Here is a 19,072-nt window from a genome sequence, read left to right on the forward strand (position 1 = left end):
TCTAGTTCCATTTTAGGTATATTGAGATTATGATATATTAAGTCTATAATTAGTACACATTTAATTAAAATGTGTTTCAATTCAATATTTAATCTATATTAGTCACCATTGCTCAGTTATTTACTTCCTCACTCATTTGAGGTAGGTTTGGAGTGGGGTTAGAGCTTACTAGCTTTGTATAGCTTGGACCACGCAAATTGAAAACATTTTTCTACGACTTTAATGTGGATCTACTCAACTACTCTGCCTTCTAGAGGAAAGACAGGTTTACATGTCCATCAAGCATTGATTCTTCCCCTTTTCCCCTCTCCCGCTTTGAATAAAAAAAAAAAGAAAGAAAAAAAAGCATTGATTTGCTACGACCTCAACCCATTCTCTCTCTCCACACGGCACTTGATTTGCAATATAATTTTATGCTCCTAACTGCCTTGGTTACGATCTTGATTTCCAACAATTATTGTCCGGATGGTTAGGAATTCAAGCAAGAAATGTAAAAAATGTATTTGGACGCATAAATTTCTTATAGGGTTTTTTATATTTGTTGTCCAAATTGTTAGTAATTTAAACAGTAAAATTATTTTGATTTTTTTTTTTTTTTTTTTAAGTTTTATTCTAATTTAAAGGGTTAAATACTAAAAACTTCCTTAGGGTTTAAACTCTTTATTTTTTGCCTCTTAGGTTTTTATTTTTATTTCATGAGGTACTTGTAGCTTTTATAAAAACGAAAAATGGTACATCTAGATCGCCATGTCAGCCTCAATCACTAGCCACTACATGTCATATAACTACTTTTTAAAATATATATATATATATATATATATATATATATTAAAAAATTAGATTTTTTTTTAAAAAAAAAAAGAAAAAAGAAAAAAAATTAAAACCCATCGTTCCCATTTAGATAGACCCTACAGACCCACCACTACCACCGCCCAGTCTCCTCCGTCAATGTCGTCGGACGCCATCTTAAATATCAATCTCATCACATTTATTTGTTCGAAAGCTTTTGCTCAAGCAATTGTTAATTGAACAACTGATTACTAGTAATTCCTTTGGTATAGACCCGAACAACTGATTACTCCTCAATCTTAAAACCCGCGAATTCAACAATCTGCAAAATCTAAAACCCACAAAGCATTTCCAGAAATCTTTGCCGGTGGAAACAATAGGGAGAGAGAAGTAGAAAGTGAAAGAGAGTTAGACAGTAGAGCGAAAAAGACAATAAATCTAAAAACCTAGAGTAGCAATGGAGGAACTTTAAGTGGTGTCCGGTGGCGCTTGACGGAGGAGACAGAGGTGACGGTGGCGGCCCGGCCACCCCAAACAGGCCAGATGGTGGTGGCCCGGCCACCCATGGCAAAGGGGTGGCTTTTTTTTAAAAAAATATAATTTTTTAATATTTTTAAAAAAATCAAAAAAATAATTATATAACACATGGCGGTTAATAATTGGTGCTGACGTGGTGATCCATAAAGTTTTGAACAGAATTTTAACATAAATACTATTTTTGCTTTTATGAAAGCTACGTATATTTCCTGTAATAAAAATAAAAAATAAAGAGTTTAAACCCTTAAAAAAAAAAAAAAAAAATAGTATTTAATTCTAATTTAAATTGTGTTGGTTATTTGGTTAGAAAGTTGCAACACCTACCCTACCAATGATTAAGAGCCTTTGTAGCTGGCAGTAGAATGGGTATGGTTGGTTGGGTTTCAAGTGAAATGTTGCGTCAAGGCCATACTTCCTTAAAAGGTTGGCAGGTCCAGCCAATAAAGTAAGGCTTCCTTGTCATTAAGCCTTTTTTCCCCGTGGGTCTCACATTCTTTTACCATAAAGACAGTACCGAAAGTTATATATACTTTTACTTGGTTAACAGATTCCTGGGTTATACTATTATTACTTGACGAAACAACTTTTTTTTTAAAAAATTCCACAAAAACATTTTGGAAGAAATGATTTTCAATAGCTTGAAATATTGTCAAACGGGAAGAACTTTCTATTTACATCACCTCAAGATTGTAACAGATTGACAGAAATTTACTATAATTTCCTATACAAAGAAGAAGAGGCAAAGAAACCGCAGTCCTTATTAAAAAATAGAGTAGTGATATAGAGCACACTAGCGTGAGTCACTCACACTGATGTACTTTATAATAAAAAGTAATATTAAAAAATATTGGAACAGTAATATTAAAAAAAATAATATTATAAAGTACACCAGTGTGAGCACTGTTCACTCACGCTGGTGTGCTCCATATCATTATTCTAAGAAATAACTTCCCATCTAATCACAACGGGAGGGAGGAATCTTTTGGGATTCTCAATTATAAGGAATCTAAATGCTTAGGTCAATTTATTCCACGGTGTGTTACATATGGAAGTATGGAACAATTTTTTTATTTTTTTAATTTGAAAACCTAAGAAGATAACAATTTTATGGAGAAAAATCCCCAAAAAATATGTAAAACTTGGACCATGAATTCGTATGAGCCATACATAACGCAGTATGATTAGTGGATGTGATCATGGCACAGATTGCAGCATCAAGTGGCAAAGGAATCGGTGTACACTCATGAAAGGGAGCCATCAAATTTATATGATCCTACAAATCAAATCGTTGTCAACGGATTTTGTGAGGCTGCAATGATCATTCCATCATGGCATAAAGACAAGTTTATCACACCAACCGGTTGCATCTCTAGGCATCCATAAACTTGTGGTACTTCATCACCGGATACTTCCGTCCACAAACAACCACCGCACACTTGCTCCTCATACCGTTATTAGAGGTCATGATTTCCCAAAATCAAACTTATTAAAAAGCATCACACACAATAAAACAAAATCAATTTTCAAGGACTTCTTGGTGAGATAACAAATGTGTTATATATAATATTACTCTTAAAATTTGGATTTTTATTTTTATTTTTATTTTTTTAAAATGGGTAATTCTAAAATTGGTTTGATTTCCAGGTGGAATAATATCAATCAAAATCTATACCTCCAGAATTCATATTTGGCAACTGAAATGTCAAAATACAGATTGGTCTCATCATGGAGCATTAAAGGTTGAGCTAACTTTGAATAGACTAGTGCTAAGATTATGTATAATTGTATAAAAGACATGGAAGACAATATGCTCAATAAAGAACTTGAAAAGTTCAGTTTACTTTTTCAAAGGTAGCAACTTCCATGTCATGCTATTATCAAACTCGACTTACATTTATTTTTTCATTTTTATCATATGTTTCTTCCAAGAAAAAGCCCCCAACGTTTGAGAGCTAGAATTCTCTTTTGTTGAATTTATAGGAATTCTTTCACATTTATTAACCTTAGCAAAATCAGATTCCGTTATACTAGGGTTATGTAGATTGCTACATTTTCCACACGAAAAGAGTGAAAATGATAGCAATAAAAGCTAATAAGACTTTTTTTTTTTTTTAAATGGATTGCTCCGTTGTCTTCTTTTGTCTCTTACCCTCCAAAAAGGTCTGGTTGAATTGAACAGTAATTTATCATTTTCCTTGCAATTGCTTTTGTCTACAACTTTTTTTCAATCTAGAATGTACCTAAAAATCATTTATATTATAAACGCGTCAATTTAATAACTTAAAAAAGGTTTAGAAAAACAATCCTAAAGACTATTATTTAACGTAGAAATCTACGAATTAAGTATGAAACAAAATGTTATTATTTTCAAATTTCAAACATCAAACTATAGCCAGCAACTTAATTAACTCAGTCAGCATGTCCCCTCGTTGCTTAAAAATCTAAAAGAGCCAAAATATAATACTAGGAAATATTCAACGAAGAAGAAAGCCATGTATTAGGTATTGGACGAATCGACCCCCGCCGTTTGGTCAATCCAATTGAATAATTTGCCCACATGCGCTACTTTTAGTTTTCAATAATAATAAACCCCTCCTCTCATCAGTTGGTGTGGTGTTGGTCCATAGTCATTAGTCGTATATTCACAGCCAAGCATTAAAAGACCAAAATCTCCTCCCCCTCTCTGTCTCTCTCCTCTGCCGCTTTTTGACCCATTAAACTCACCGCGGATCGAGCCGGCATCGAAAGCCTCCTACCCCCATTAAAACCATCCCCATTTCTCATGCTTCCCAATTTTCATTCTCCACCACCCACCTACCTTTTTGCCTCTCATCTCTCAATCCAAATTCATACCCAAAAGAAATCTTTCAACACACCCAGACCCAGGTACTGTGTTGCCTAGCCTTAACATGTTTTTGATTTTCTTCTTCGCTATCGTCTCTGTTCTTATAATTCTCAGGCTCTTGTCCAAGACGTCTATAATTCACATTTTCTTGATATGGTGGCGATCTTTTGGGGACCGGTTTCACGTATACCAAACCTACAAAATCCCGCAGTACAACGAGCACTACCAAGAAAACCACCTCTACCGCAAGGTTTCCAGCTATCTAAACTCGTTGGCCTCTCTGGACGACTCAGATCTCAAGAACCTCAACCTCCTCTCTGGTCCTAAGGCTAGCGAAATCTTTCTCCACTGCGACGCTAACCAAACCGTCTACGACACGTTTTTAAGCGCCAGAGTGTCGTGGACCAACGAATTAGAGAGAGATGGTAGTAGGAGTAGATCGTATGTACTAAAGATTAGGAAAAACGACAAGCGTAGAGTTCTGCGGCAGTACCTGCAGCACATTCTCTCCGTCACCGACGAGATTGAGCAGCGTAAGAAGGAGATCAGGCTGTACATGAATTTGGAGGCGGGGGATGGGCGGTGGAGGTCGATTCCGTTCAATCACCCGGCGAGCTTCGACACGGTGGTGATGGAAGCCGATTTGAAGAACAAGGTCCGCTCCGATCTCGAGCAGTTCCTCAAGTCCAAGCAGTACTACCACCGGTTGGGCCGTGTTTGGAAACGGACCTATCTCCTGTACGGCCAGTCCGGTACCGGGAAAACCAGCTTCATCGCGGCGATGGCGAAGCTCTTGAACTACGACGTCTACGATATCGACATGTCCAAGGTCTTGGACGACTCCGATTTGAAGACGCTGTTGTTGCAGACCACCTCTAAGTCGTTGATCGTGATCGAGGATCTTGACCGGATTTTGGCTGATAAATCGACGGCTGTGAGCCTGTCGGGGATGTTGAATTTCATGGACGGGATCGTATCGTGCTGCGGCGAGGAGCGCGTGATGGTGTTCACGATGAACGGCAAGGATCAGGTTGATCAGGCGGTGATGAGGCCCGGAAGGATCGACGTTCACATTGAGTTCCCCGCATGTGATTTCTCTGCGTTCAAGAGCTTGGCGAGCAGTTACTTAGGGGTCAAGGAGCACAAGCTGTTCCCTCAAGTGGAGGAGATATTCCACACCGGGGCGAGTCTGAGCCACGCCGAGATCGGCGAGATCATGATCTCGAACCGGGCTTCGCCGAGTCGGGCTCTGAAATCGGTCATCTCGGCTCTGCAAACCAAAGCTGATGCGAGGGCAGTGAGCAAACCCGGGCCGAGATTGAGCGGTAGCGGATCGGGTCGGACCGGAGACGAGACGACCGAACCCGCGAGCGTGTTTTGCCGAGAGAGTGTACACACGGTGAGGGAGTTTCGGAAATTGTACGGGCTTCTGAAGATGGGGAGTCGAAGGAAAGACGACTCGATGGATTTGAGTTCGGCCGAGAAGGAAGGCTCACGGCACGACGTTTAAGGCCCCACTTTCTTTTCTTTTCTTTTTTTTTTTGTTTAAATTTATTTTAATTTTATGAATAGATGTAAAATTTGAAGTCTTAGGTTTTTAATTATTGTATACAATTACTTCAACAGCATACCAAGTTATGCTTTGTGATACAATTTTGATTTTTTTTTTGAAATCCTTGTAAGTACTTCATTCAGCTGGGATCATGCTTAATGAAGTGGAAGTCACTAATTTGAATTCTCCTCCCTTCTCTTGTGCGGACATGTCAAAAAAAAGCTTTGAAAGCTTATTTTTCAATTACATAATTTAGCCAAAATTGCCCGATTCGAATGAGGAAGGAATCCAATCTGCTAATTTTAACCTCATCATCAAGAGCATTTTTCATTTACTCCTTCCTTTTTGGGTCCATATTAGTGACCTCAAATCCTTGTGATCATCTTCATTCTCCACTTCAATTTTATTTGACCCATAAAAAAATAAAAATAAAAGACTGCAAAGCTCCTGCTTTATTATTCCATTATAGTTTATTCCCTTATCAAAAGCATTAATGGTTCTCTAAGCATAAGCATTATAAATGAGTTACACTCTTTATGTTGGGTTATTAGTATAATTTCTTAAATCCTAACCATTGGTTTCCAATTAAATGTTTTTTTTTTTTTTTTCACATAAACATTCATCATTTTTACCAACCCAATTTTTCTCATTTATTATATTTTTAAAACATTTTGAAAATTTTGAATGTTGATATAGCAAAATTTCCACTTATTACTATTTAAGGTTATGTTAGAACAATTTTCAACATGGTGGTCTTCAATACGTCGTTGTGTATTCAAATCACTACAGGTGTTCCCCGAGGCGCTCAAATGAACTAATTGAGCTCTGAGAGAGAATATGAGAAGATAGTAGATTATTTAAGATGTTTTAGTACCTTGTGTAGGGGCCTATTTATAGGCTTGGAGAGTTGAAGTAAATTTGAACTAGTTCTCCTTATTTGAATTGGTTTGAGAGTCTAGAGTTGAGATAGAACTCAACAACCATCATGTAGATAATCTTGAGTAGATCTTGTATAAATAATCTTGAATTCATGGGAGCTTGAGTTATAATTGAACTTGTTTATTCTAATGTAATCCTAATTGGAATATATTATCTATTGATTAATTAAATAGCTCTTGCTATTTAATTCATATTTTTATGGGCCTATTCTTGGCCATTAGGCCCAGAATTTGATGGGCTTGTAGTATAAATTTTTTCTCAATAGATTACATTAAAGATTAACGCAAACTTAAATGAAATGTTTGTTTGGGTTGGGAGAAATAAAGAGGTTCTATTTCTTAGTTCAGATTTTGTTTTGTTGCACTTAATAATGCATATGAAGTCAGATTATTTAAAAATTTTAAATGACATGACAATAAATAGACTCTTAAATACAACAAAATAAAATTATAGTCTGTAGACCATAAAATAACAATTGAGACCACCTGCGGATCCAGACAAGGATCCTGATCCGTTTGGGTTTGGGTTTGTCAACCCAACTCCAAATTAAAGCCCTTGAACCACAGGTCGGGCCTCCATATCAAAACATAAAGTCGGGCCTAGCCCAGCCTTGTGGAATTCTCAATTTGATACTCCACATGTTATCACGTGCATCTCACGTGAGAACGACCTCGGTTGTCTAATGGTAATGGGCGTTGAGGACTAGTCATCGTAGTGTTCTTCGTCCCCATTTCCTGAACTGTCAAATTCACATCGATCAACAGCTTCGATCTTTCTCCTACTGCCCAAATTCCCAATCCCCGTATCTAGGGTTCGCTTCCGTACCTAATTTCTTGGTACCCAAACTCTTAAGGTACGTAACCGATTTCTCTAACTGTCCAACTCTGAATCTGATTTATTATTCGAATTGCAAATTGATCCTTAATTCATTTCTTTTTGGGTTTTAATTTGGTCCGAATTTGTTTCTCCCCCTCCGTATTTGCATGATTGATTGGGCATCTAGTTCCAGGTGTACTTAGAGACGAAACGAATGTGATTCAGAGCTTGTTATGTTAATGTGTTGTAGAGGGTTTGAATATGCAGGAAAATTTGGGAATTGGGTATGTCAACGCATTCATAGACAAGCGCACACATACACAGATTTTATATATCTAGGATCTGGGTTTGGGTTTTTTGGGTGATTGACCACTTTTTTTTTTGGAAAGTATTTTTGGTGATTGACCACTGTATGTACTGTATAGTTAGTGGATTTTCAGCGTAATTTGAGTTTGGATTCTCTAATTTAGTTCTGATATTGTAACATTATGCTTTGTGCATAGAACATAGAGAGATGTGCACGCATTGATTGTGAGCTTATAGCATGTGTGTCGTTCGTTTTAGGGTTTCTATTTTGGCTGTAAAAGGCATCGTTTTTGAGGAACTTTAACTTGGTATTTGGTGATTGTGAAAGTTTAGCTATAGTAGTTGCTCTGCTTTTCAGCTTAAAATCAACACTGAATTTTGCAGGTGCGCAGAGTAAGGCTTTAGGATTTGGGATTTGATTGTGATAAGGATGGTAAGTTTGCATGACCAGCTTAACATATATCCAGTATTTTTTTGTTGTTTTTATTTTGTCTGATTCAATGTCGCACTGATCTCAATTTTTTTTTTGTTTTAAAAAAAAAAGTGTTTTTACAATTTCCTTTGTCTCAGAATTACTTAATTGGAGCTTTCAAGCCATCCTGCAACATTTCAATCACATTCTCCGATGGAAAAAGTCGCAAGCAGGTAGCTTATTGATTTTCATTATGTACAGTATTCCATTTTTAGTACCAACAAGTTTGACTTCATTTAAGGACGTGAAAAAAGTTGGGTAAAAAAGGGCAGTTTCTAGATGTTTCCAATAAGTCACTGTATTGAACAATTAGTTTATTCTCGGTGCTGATCTTAAGGCTTGACATGACATGGATATGAAATTAGTAATGATGATACATAGACTGTTCGCAATTCTGATTTTTTTGTGGTTTGGAGAATGTAACTATAGTATCTATGATGTAAATTTTAAAGATGTTACTTTTCCTGTCTATGGAATGATTCATGTATCAAATAAGCTTACATTTTCTGCAACTGCATGGGAGTTTTACTTGGGAAAATATTGGCCAATTACTGCTGAATTGGTGGCTATAACACCTTTTTTTTTTTGGGGGGGGGGGGGGGGGGGGGTTGCGCGGGGACACTTTAATGTCCATGTGAATACATACAACCTAATTTCTACTGAAATTGAATTTGATAAAAATTGTTTTGGTTATGGTCTTACAATGGACTTTTTTGCTGTTCTCTATGTGCTTACGTAGGTCCCTATTAAGAAGGAAAATGGTCACACAGTCATGGTCCCGCTTTTCCAAAGTCAAGAAAACATTGCTGGGAAGGTATTTGATAGATAGACTATTTATGCTACAGGAATTGCTTAAGGATTAGAGATTTTTAAAAGCATTACTTAAAAAAATATTTTCTATTTAAATTTCTGGTCAATACAGTTATAGCTGATCTTATGTGTTTATTTTCAGATTTCGATAGAACCAATTCAAGGAAAGAAGGTTGATCACAATGGAGTGAAAGTTGAGCTCCTTGGTCAGATAGGTGTGTTTTTGCTGCAAAGTTTCGATGTGTTACATCATCAATGATTTGTGAAAGGATAAGTTCTGTGAGAGAAACATAGGATAACATTTTCCTTTTAAACCCCTGGCATTTATGGAATTCTTGGTTTTAAGAAATATTTGAAAATTTAAGAGTACAACAGCCAAAGGATTTTTTATTAGCAAGTGCACTATTGTAATCTTTAAATACCACACTTCTGTTTAAAAAATAATGCTATAAATTACATTTTATCGTACAACTATTCCACAATGCTAACGTGGATTCCAAGCAACCCTTGGATTTTTTTTATAAAATTTATTTCTTTATTTTTCTTTATAACAATGATTAATCCAATGGTTGGTTGGGATTACCACGTTAACATTGTGGGATAAAAATGTAGTTTCTAGCATTACTCTTGTTTTTTTGAGAATTTGGACTAGACCTGTTACGATCAAGATATTCACTCAACCACTAAGATTTGAACAAGTATGATATGTCGTATTTCTCTAGTTGAGATGTGTGCAGTGTCTCAATAAAACATGACTACTAGTTATCAAAAAAAAAGATGTTTGCAGTGTCTGTTTATGCAGCGGACCTGCACAACAGAATAATAGCATATATATCATCTTATGTAGTTGCTTTTGACATTTTGTCTTCTAGGTCGTTGTGCTTATGTATTCCTTGGTACTATTCTGTGGGATTGATTGGAGATGGTCCTAACCTCTGAGTACTTGAAAATAATGTGTGGGGAAAAACAAAGAATTGTAAATACTCTGATTGTGCTTCTATTGCTTCTATGGTTAGCTTCTTACAAGGAATTCCTCTCTATGATAGCAATCGTCCATGCTTGGTTCACTTCAAAAGATTCTGGTCACGGGCAGTGAAGGGACCACCTACTCCACTAGCTTATTCATATTTTAGTCTTATTGTTCTTCTGTTTCCCTTTGTGTATATATATCTTGCTCCGTAGTTGCTGTTAGATAGAACTTTATAGGACTAGTTTTTTTTCTTACTTTTATATAATCTCCAATAAAATTTCACTTGCTTGCAGAGATGTACTTTGATAGAGGCAACTTCTATGACTTTACTTCCCTTGGTGAGTATACTTCAGTTTCATTGTCCTTAATTTTGATTATAAGGTGTCATTGATTTTGTTTCTAATTAATTCCCCCCCCCCCAAATTACACACACAAAAGACTTTCTTTTCTTGCAATCTGTTTTGTGCCTTCAATTGTCATTCTAAGATTTAAGAATGGGCAGACATATCAATTTGAATTGGTTTTTATTTTTACTGCCCTTGTTTCTAGTTCGCGAGCTGGATGTTCCTGGAGATATATATGAGAAGAAATCATATCCATTTGAATTCTCTACAGTTGAAATGCCATACGAGACATACAATGGGGCGAATGTGAGGCTTAGGTAAGCTATTTATCTTATTGTAGGCTTTCATTGCTGGCCAGTGTATTCATACTTTCTCGTAGTATCTCTTTTGTGGTTGTGGTGTTTACGATTGACCACTTGTTGCTATAAAAATGATCCGAGTACTTGGAGATGTTGAGTAAGATATTAATTGCTCATGCATCATCTATATTTTGGTCCTAAATGTAGTTGCCTGCTTTATGACTGCATTTTAAACCGTGAATAATGTTAGGTTAGGAACAGACCCTTCCCCCACCCCTTAAGAGATAATCAAATGCAGCAGCATCCCTTTAATTGTGTTTTTAACTGTTTATTAAAAGACATGAATGATACTTTTTAGTATAGGTTTCATGTGATTGAACATTTTAAAGCCTGTTTTTTGTTCATGTTCCTGCACTTGAAGTCTAATATATCTTAGCACATCCATATGATGCAGAATTCAGCTGATTCTTTACTATTTCAGCACTCCTTCCAGCCTTTTTGTGTATCAGTCTTTGCTTCTGGAATTTCCTGAAGTTTTAACATATTAGTGTGTTTAAATGTTTGCTGCATAAGGAGAGAATACCTATGTAAACCCTTATTAGGTAATTAGCAATGTTAATAATTAATTGCCAATTGCAGGGTTGCTATTTAGTTTTAATGTCTAATGGTAATCATGATGTTAACATTGATAACTTTGTGATACTTTTTCGGGGATCACTGCCTGCTCTTGATATCTATGGTGTCTTTATTGTTTCATTTTAAAGGTTATGATTAAGTGCACGCTGGTTTGTTAAATCGACTAAAGTATATTGCTTTGTAATTATAATGGCAATAGTCGAATGGGAGTATGATGTTAGCATCGACAACTTATGATATTCTGGAATCTCCTCTTTCCAGGTATGTCCTGAAAGTCACAATCAGCCGTGGTTATGCTGGTAGCATAGTGGAATACCAAGATTTTGTGGTACTCTCTCTCTCCTTTTCTTTGTATATCAGTAATTGGTGATTAGCAAAAAGTGCTATTATATAGCTTCTTAGTTTTTTTTATCTAATTTTAATTTCGGGAGTGATGTTCTTGAAAGAGGAACCTCTTATATTTCTCTCTTTTTATTGAAAAATGTATGTAATAATTTCCCAGCTGATTGTGATAACGTAATTTAGAAAGTAATATTCCACCTGTCTTTTCTTGGTCATGCACCAGTTGCTTTCAACTTCACTTTTGTACATTGTTTCCTATTCACTTCTTATATTTTCCAGTGTACTGTTTATGTTTAGTTTTACATTTGCGGATACACAAGTTATACCTATGTATTTTTTCCAGTTTGTTTCCTTTAGAATTTTTCACTAATGACACAAAATTACTTTATCCAGTGCAAATTATATTCACTACTGTAGCATTCCATTTTCTTGTTTATATTGATGCCTTTTCTATGCATCAGGTTCGCAACTATTCCCCACTACCGTCAATTAACAATAGCATTAAGGTGAGTGCAGTAATATATGATATGTTGGGGAACCTTTTGTGTCTTTACTGCTGTCTCAACTTGCCTTTGTAAGGACCTTGAATAATGCTTTTTGGTTTATCATATTGAAAAAAAATTTATTAAAAAATGGGGTCATTAAAATACTTATTGATAGAGTGAAGACTCTTGCTTCCAATTACCCATTTGTTTGGATATCATTTTGGGGTTATGTTCATTTGTCTACTTCACTGTGTTTAACTGTTGGGGAACCTTTTGTGTCTTTACTGCTGTCTCAACTTGCCTTTGTAAGGACCTTGAATAATGCTTTTTGGTTTATCATATTGAAAAAAATTTATTAAAAAATGGGGTCATTAAAATACTTATTGATAGAGTGAAGACTCTTGCTTCCAATTACCCATTTGTTTGGATATCATTTTGGGGTTATGTTCATTTGTCTACTTCACTGTGTTTAACTGATGTAACTGGGGATTCTCATAATTTTCATGGTCTACGCAGATGGAAGTTGGAATTGAAGATTGCCTACACATCGAGTTTGAGTATAACAAAAGCAAGTATGTCGAACATGTACTATAGTTGGGATTTTTCAGTTGAAATTTAAGATTGCCTGACCGACTGTATTTAGATCTGGGTAAACCTGGGTGTATAGGGTGGGTCGGTTGTACATTGTTGCCAGTTCAGTCAATAAATAATAGCCTTTTGGTCTAACTATTCAGGAGTACAGAGGAAACTTAATTGTTTTGTGTAGCATAAGTTGGAAGGGAGCATGTTTGTCATTGCTTATTGGTGTTGAAAAATGTACAGGTATCATCTGAAAGATGTTATTATCGGCAAGATATACTTTCTTCTTGTAAGAATCAAGTTAAAGAATATGGATCTGGAGATCAGGCGACGAGAATCAACAGGATCAGGGGCCAATACCCATGTTGAGACAGAGACGCTTGCTAAATTTGAGTTGATGGATGGTGCTCCAGTTAGAGGTATGCTCAAAATTCTTCTTCTGTTTCTCGTTATATCCCAGCCAATATAATACCAACAAAGAGACGGGAGATAGAAGTGAACAACTATGTTATATTTACAATAAACAGACACTTGTTTTTTATGACAAACATAAAATTTGACTGAATCTGTTTAGTTTATTGAGATTATCAGGTCAAAGGTAACAAAAGTTCTAAACAATTAATTAGTTTATGCTTTTACAAATGACAGTCATGTTATTTGATTGCCCATCACTGTGGTGGCTTATCATCTTGTCCTTATTTTACAGGCGAATCAATTCCAATCAGACTCTTCCTTAGCCCTTATGAACTGACACCTACATATCGAAACATCAATAACAAATTCAGTGTGAAGTATTATTTGAATCTTGTTCTAGTCGATGAAGAGGACCGACGGTACTTTAAGCAGCAGGAAATCACCATATACAGGCTTCAGGAGGAAACTTCCTGATTACTTATCTTACATGGTATCAGATTTGGATCCCAGTTGAAGGGGAAAAAGACGATCAATTGCCTCACGAAGCCTTGTAAAGCTTTCTTAGTTTTCATTTTGATAGTCAGAGAAACTTGTTTCTATAAAGGGCTAGGATGGCTTGGCACTCCTGCTGAGTGGGAGCTTTCATACGACGTTGTTGCAAATTATGTACATGGACCATACTGGGGCGGTGAAGATATGTGGTCACTGTTATGACACTGTAATCTGAAATCAGCCATTGTGGCTTACTATTGCAGCAAAGTTCTCTGTTTTGTTTGAACTATTTAGCATCTTCTGTTTTTATCTTTTGTATTTTTGTAAGTGACTGGTTTTTCCATCGGGATGCAATTATTACTGTTTTTACTTGTGATTGCCCCCTCTTTTTTTTTTCTTTTTTTTTTCTTCTAAGCAAGCAAGGAAAAGGGATTACACGATTAAAACAAACACAAAAAGGGAGGACACCCCAACAACAGAGCCCAAATGGTAAATGCAGTACAAATATAGTATTTCTTTCTGCTTACTTAAGTTGTTTGGGATGTGGTGGAAGACCCATTTGTTAATATTCAAAAGGATGTAGGAAATCAACTGCCCTTTATTATTGATTTTCTTGGTGATGCTATTTGGATCTCCACCAATTTTCTTCATAATATCCCAACAACTATTGCTCAAGAAAAATGAAGATCAGCCTTAGCCTTATTAGTTTAAGAGGTGTTCTGCAAATTTACAGGAAGCCAATCCATTATGCATGAGGATTCTCTCTCCTTTGTCTGATCAGGTGCTTGTCTGATATAATTTAAAAGCATTTCATTTTTGTTTTATAGACCCTTTTTTACTCTACCTCTTAAATACAAAAAAACGCCAAAGCATTTCCTATTAAGACCTCAATTAAAGCCTCCAATATAATTACACCTTGGTCTTCATACAAAGAAGATTCACTTGGGAGAAAAGTAGAGTGAATCACGATGAGAGTACATTGATAGTCTCATTTGGGACAAAACTTGAGCGACTTTGGAAGCACCGTCTAATTCTTTACTCTTCTGTAACTGATGGCAGTTCCTCTTTGAACCATTTGTAAAGGCCCCCTTCTAAGTGAAAGACATTGGCATAACCGTTGAGGACAAGCAAGTAGGCTGCTATCAGTGACCTGCATGAAGTAATACCATATGTTAAACATTGAGTTTTCTCGGTTGGGCACTAACAGGCAACAAGTTTGACCCACATGCTTGGCCTGGCAGATGAGCATCATCTGATGTTTTACCCGCTACATATAGCCAGACACTACTTCTACGAGTTTCTCTCCACATTTGAATGCCATTAGATGTGAGAGAATCTCTATTGGGTTACCTGCCTCAATAAATGAGTGAGCTATCTAAGACTTGCTCGGACAGATGGGTCTTATAGGAATTTTCTCTCATATTTTCAGCCCAAATTGATAGCAATTCAGACAGGAAAAGTGCTTAAGATTTCTATCCGAAATGAAGTCTCAAGGGAGAAGAGAAGAGTACGGAAATAATTGATATAAAACAAAGGACTGGAACCACCTGGATTGTTGACCTTCAGGGAGATTTTGGGTTGGTTTCATTGTACCCCCAGCTGCGCAGGCTACTATTATCTTTGCATTCTTATCAATTTTTGATTCCACACCTGTTAGCATATGTCAAACTTCAGTTACTTCTAAACAACTCTCGATAGTCTTAAAAAAATCAATGCAGCAGAATAGAAGCATCATTAGGTAAATATGTCACACTTTGTATGAACTCAGGATTCTCTTCTGTGCCAGAGAAGATGCCAAAAAATGCAAATGCAGCACGTCTGGCAATATCCCATGCTGTCCACTCCTTTATAAGCCTGTATATTTGCACATTGATAGCACCTGGTGGATGAGCCTACATGCAAAAGGACATTACTTAAATGCTTAAAATCAAAAGAAAAAGATGTGAAGAATGTGTTTCTGAGAAATTAACAGGCTCAAATCAGGCAATTATCAAGTCTTCTCCACTCTTTTCCCAGAGATATTACTTAAGAGTCCTTTTAGTCTTTACCAAGGCACCTTAACTTGGTCAGTAAAAATCTTGATTCATCAATAATTTGAAGTCACAGACATACAGTAAGCGGATTACCTCTTTGAATTCTGCTTCAGGCCGTACGTCAAGAATCACAAAATTGTTTTCTTTCTGAAGGCGCAGAGCTTCCTTTACATCCACACTCCTTACCTGCAAAATAGAAATATACTTAGAATATATATCTAGTGCTCTAATAAGCATCACCACATTCTGTCAGGTTTTAGTCTAGCTTGACTGTAACACCCCAATCCCATGTTGGAAATATGAATAACACACCAAGTGGGTAGATTATATAATAACTTATAGATGTTAAGTCTCATATTGTTTCTTTACTAAATGATTCTAGGAACTTCAAATTAACTAGCCATTTAATCCTTTCAAAGTAATAGCGTAAACGTGACTAGTACTTGACTTAGCATGGACGAGAACATTAGAGATAGGAAAGATTGTAGTGGCCACATAGAGTAATCCATTTCTGTTACAATATAAGTTAAACAATTAAATTCATCCATCCGTTTAAGCTTTTGGGACTAGTGATAATTTAACATAGCATCCATTCTTCATTCCATGATCAATGATCTTACTCTATGTATTGTTTCCTTTCATTACTTTTCGATCCAGTTCTGATAATCTGTGTCCTCTAAAATCCTTCAGTGCTATTTGATGCAATATTAAACTTAGATTAAGCAAATCAAGGAACGTGATACAGAATCAACAACTCGGCAAGACACTAATTTTGTGATTACCGCGGGTTCTGCCACAAAAGTTGTGTTCTGTGTGTGTTTTTGAGAGAGAGAGATGGAGCTGCAGTACCTTTTTCTGTAGCAGATATTCCCTCTTAATCTTCCAGTCTTCTTCAGCTAACCCCTCCAAGAGAAGAGTAGAAAGAGTGAAAATCAGTGTCAATTAAGGAGCTAAACATATCAAAACAACTTAATAGCTATGTCAGTGATCATACAGAATATTTCAGATGTACCTGGTGATTTTGCAGGCTTAGTGGCTGCATTTCTGATTCTCAGGCCCCTTGGTAAAGTCTTTGATGACAATCTTTGCCTCGTGGGTCTGAACCAGCAGGGCACATGATCATGGGTATGTTTTGGAGAAAATGTTGGAAGTGAGGAGTAAATATTAAGATGTAAAGAGGATGAAGATGAGGGCAGGGGAATTGAAGTCATGGTAGCCATTCTTGAAAGCTTCAAACAGCTTGGAAATTTGTAGCTTTTTAGTTGCTAATAGTTTATAATTGTATCATTTGATCTACTTGTGCTTCTGTTGTGTTGATAGATTTTTTTGGGCACTTGGGGAAGGTGAGTGGAGTGGGTCATATGGGCACTTTTGGATATTAAGTTGTGTGAGAATCTGAGTTTGTGGTGGATATCTTGAAGGGCCTATTCCTATTTGGATATCTTTCAACCCATCACTTTGTTTTCTTGCAGGCTTTCAAATGATCGTTCATCCGAGCTGGCTGCTGTGGTCTTTCAATTTGCTCTTCTACATTTTAAGATAGCGTTATTTGCACAAAGGGCTTAAAATAAATCTCTCATTTCCAATAGCCCCATCAAACTTTTAAAAAGTGACAATCAAACCCTTCAAATTGTAAATTTCTCTTTTTCGCTATCATTTTCTGTTAACCATAACAAAAAACGCACCGTATGACCTACACGCGATTCAAATTGTTCATTATACTCTTCCTCTTTGCCGAAGCTGGCTTTATTTGTTTTATTTTTGTTGGCTTTTGTCTCCTTTGTTATATATGCCCCATATTTTGTTGTGGAGACATAATAAATCGAAGTCCTTTGAGCTCAAGCAGTCGGGCATCCTTTTTGTGGGACTTTAGTTCGAAGCCCCTCTTTGATGCGAATCAACTAATAACAAAGCATAGGAAATGATAAATCGGCTATTTCGAGAAAGCAGTAATCTCCAATGACTTATTCTAAGGAGCTTTGACCTCCAAAACACAACAAACTATATTCTAAAACAATAATCAACTCATACTGATAATTCCCCTTTAAATAGAGATATAATATACTATTAATTACATAATAGACTTAATTGGACGACTCTATTAAGGAATGAATATAACTATTTATTGGACTATAAAATCTATGGAGATATACTTCTTATTATACTCTAACATGACATCGGACAATATCAAATAATTATGATCATATCATTTTAACAGTTTTTACAATTCCTTCAACATCCAAGTCACGCAACTTCTTGTTACTGCAGTAGCAAGCAGGCTCTCTCATGGTCTACATCAACAACCGTCTCTTAAGGCTGCAATTTTCTTGGGGTTTTGTCCAAGAAACATTGGACCAAGTCATTTTATGACCAATTTTTCGGTTGTTTGCCCCCTCATGTTTGCTTTCATGTAACCCTTTTCCAATATTGAATTACAAAAATAATAATTGTTCATTAAACTCGTAGACCAAATAAAAAATTTAAAAATAATAGAAATTTCATCCAAATTAACTCCTCGAAACGATCAATATAATAAATTGTCCCGTGTCATATCGTATAGGCCAGTATGTAAAAATATTATGTATCAATAAAAAGTTAACCGAGATAAAAACAAATAAGCAAAAATTAAAAGTCCCTTGTTTCGTGATTAGTAGTAGTCCATGGGCCATGGTCGATAGTTCCATTAAAGGTGAAAAACGTTGATATGCCGACATCGTTGCAACTTGCAATTGAACAAAGTCGGTGGTCATTGGTCACCACCTTGTTTTTTAAAGTACAACAGAAGAAACAAAATAAACAGAAGGGGGCCTCTGGGGAGGGTCGTTTCCACTGGAAAAAAGGAATAGTGCAGAGGGGAGAAAGAGGCGGTGGAAATGAATTATTGTTTGACAACAAACTCACCCCTTCTAAGTCAACATCACTCGTACAATTATTCAATTTGCATAAAGAGCATCAATCTACGTGCTGGGGGTGATTCTAAACAAGCAAACCAACTTTTCGAAAGCCGTTCAGTTTATACTGTGATGAACTTTTTGATTGAAATAAATGGTTAATTATCTTTTAATTACTTAGGTTTTCATGTTTTTATTTTATTTTATTTTTACATAAGTTTCAATTCGTGTCACATATGGTATATGACTTATGAATAAATACTAGTTTGGTACATTAATCACTATTTCACCAGCTAAACTAACGGATTGCAATAGATGTGGTTTCAGTCACCCCTTATGGCTGGTTTGTGAGTGGTTTTGGTCACTCTTTTTTGGCTATTGGGGGTGGCTGAACCACCCCCAAGTGCCTTAGGAGTAGTTCGGCCACCCCTAGACAGGTTATAAGAGTGGTTTTTCAACCACCCCTATGGCAGTTCGTTAGTTTGACTGGCGTAATAGTAACAAATGCACTAAATTAGTAT

General features: G+C 36.2%; 2 protein-coding genes and 1 pseudogene across 3 annotated transcripts; 2 read left to right on the forward strand and 1 right to left on the reverse strand.

Moving 5' to 3' along the window:
• The first annotated feature begins 3,723 nt into the window (after nucleotides 1–3,723).
• Nucleotides 3,724–5,891, forward strand: LOC132167956 (AAA-ATPase At2g46620 pseudogene; annotated as a pseudogene).
• A 1,437-nt stretch (nucleotides 5,892–7,328) lies between these two features.
• Nucleotides 7,329–13,998, forward strand: LOC132167954 (vacuolar protein sorting-associated protein 26A). Of its 2 annotated transcripts, none has more exons than XM_059579007.2 (12): nucleotides 7,329–7,515; nucleotides 8,169–8,217; nucleotides 8,329–8,429; nucleotides 8,996–9,070; nucleotides 9,209–9,281; nucleotides 10,330–10,374; nucleotides 10,586–10,697; nucleotides 11,577–11,643; nucleotides 12,119–12,163; nucleotides 12,659–12,714; nucleotides 12,965–13,140; nucleotides 13,428–13,998. In XM_059579007.2, exons 4-12 carry the CDS (start codon nucleotides 9,029–9,031, stop codon nucleotides 13,607–13,609), a joined length of 798 nt encoding a protein of 265 aa, XP_059434990.1. In that variant the 5' UTR covers nucleotides 7,329–7,515; nucleotides 8,169–8,217; nucleotides 8,329–8,429; nucleotides 8,996–9,028; the 3' UTR covers nucleotides 13,610–13,998. The 2 variants fall into 2 exon arrangements, with proteins under 2 accessions (XP_059434990.1, XP_059434989.1); XM_059579006.2 differs by having other exon boundaries at nucleotides 8,355–8,429.
• Nucleotides 13,999–14,353: 355 nt separating this feature from the next.
• LOC132167955 (Rhodanese/Cell cycle control phosphatase superfamily protein) lies at nucleotides 14,354–17,053 on the reverse strand. The gene is made up of 6 exons (XM_059579008.2): nucleotides 16,673–17,053; nucleotides 16,510–16,556; nucleotides 15,754–15,846; nucleotides 15,381–15,519; nucleotides 15,175–15,277; nucleotides 14,354–14,777 (listed from the first exon to the last, which is right to left on the reverse strand). Exons 1-6 carry the CDS (start codon nucleotides 16,878–16,880, stop codon nucleotides 14,663–14,665), a joined length of 705 nt encoding a protein of 234 aa, XP_059434991.1. The 5' UTR covers nucleotides 16,881–17,053; the 3' UTR covers nucleotides 14,354–14,662.
• Nucleotides 17,054–19,072: the final 2,019 nt, after the last annotated feature.

This window comes from Corylus avellana, chromosome 2 (genome assembly GCF_965113065.1).
Source record: "Corylus avellana chromosome 2, dhCorAvel1.hap1.2, whole genome shotgun sequence".
Classification (NCBI taxonomy): domain Eukaryota; kingdom Viridiplantae; phylum Streptophyta; class Magnoliopsida; order Fagales; family Betulaceae; genus Corylus; species Corylus avellana.

Coding starts and splice junctions, on each gene's coding strand:
- LOC132167954 (XM_059579006.2), top strand. Junction 9,071..9,208: donor AAGAAAACATTGCTGGGAAG/GTATTTGATAGA, acceptor GTTTATTTTCAG/ATTTCGATAGAACCAATTCA. Junction 10,698..11,576: donor GGGGCGAATGTGAGGCTTAG/GTAAGCTATTTA, acceptor TCCTCTTTCCAG/GTATGTCCTGAAAGTCACAA.
- LOC132167955 (XM_059579008.2), bottom strand. CDS start 16,880: ATGGCTACCATGACTTCAATTCCCCTGCCCTCATCTTCATCCTCTTTA. Junction 15,847..16,509: donor AATATCTGCTACAGAAAAAG/GTACTGCAGCTC, acceptor TCTATTTTGCAG/GTAAGGAGTGTGGATGTAAA. Junction 15,520..15,753: donor CTGAAGCAGAATTCAAAGAG/GTAATCCGCTTA, acceptor TTTTGCATGTAG/GCTCATCCACCAGGTGCTAT.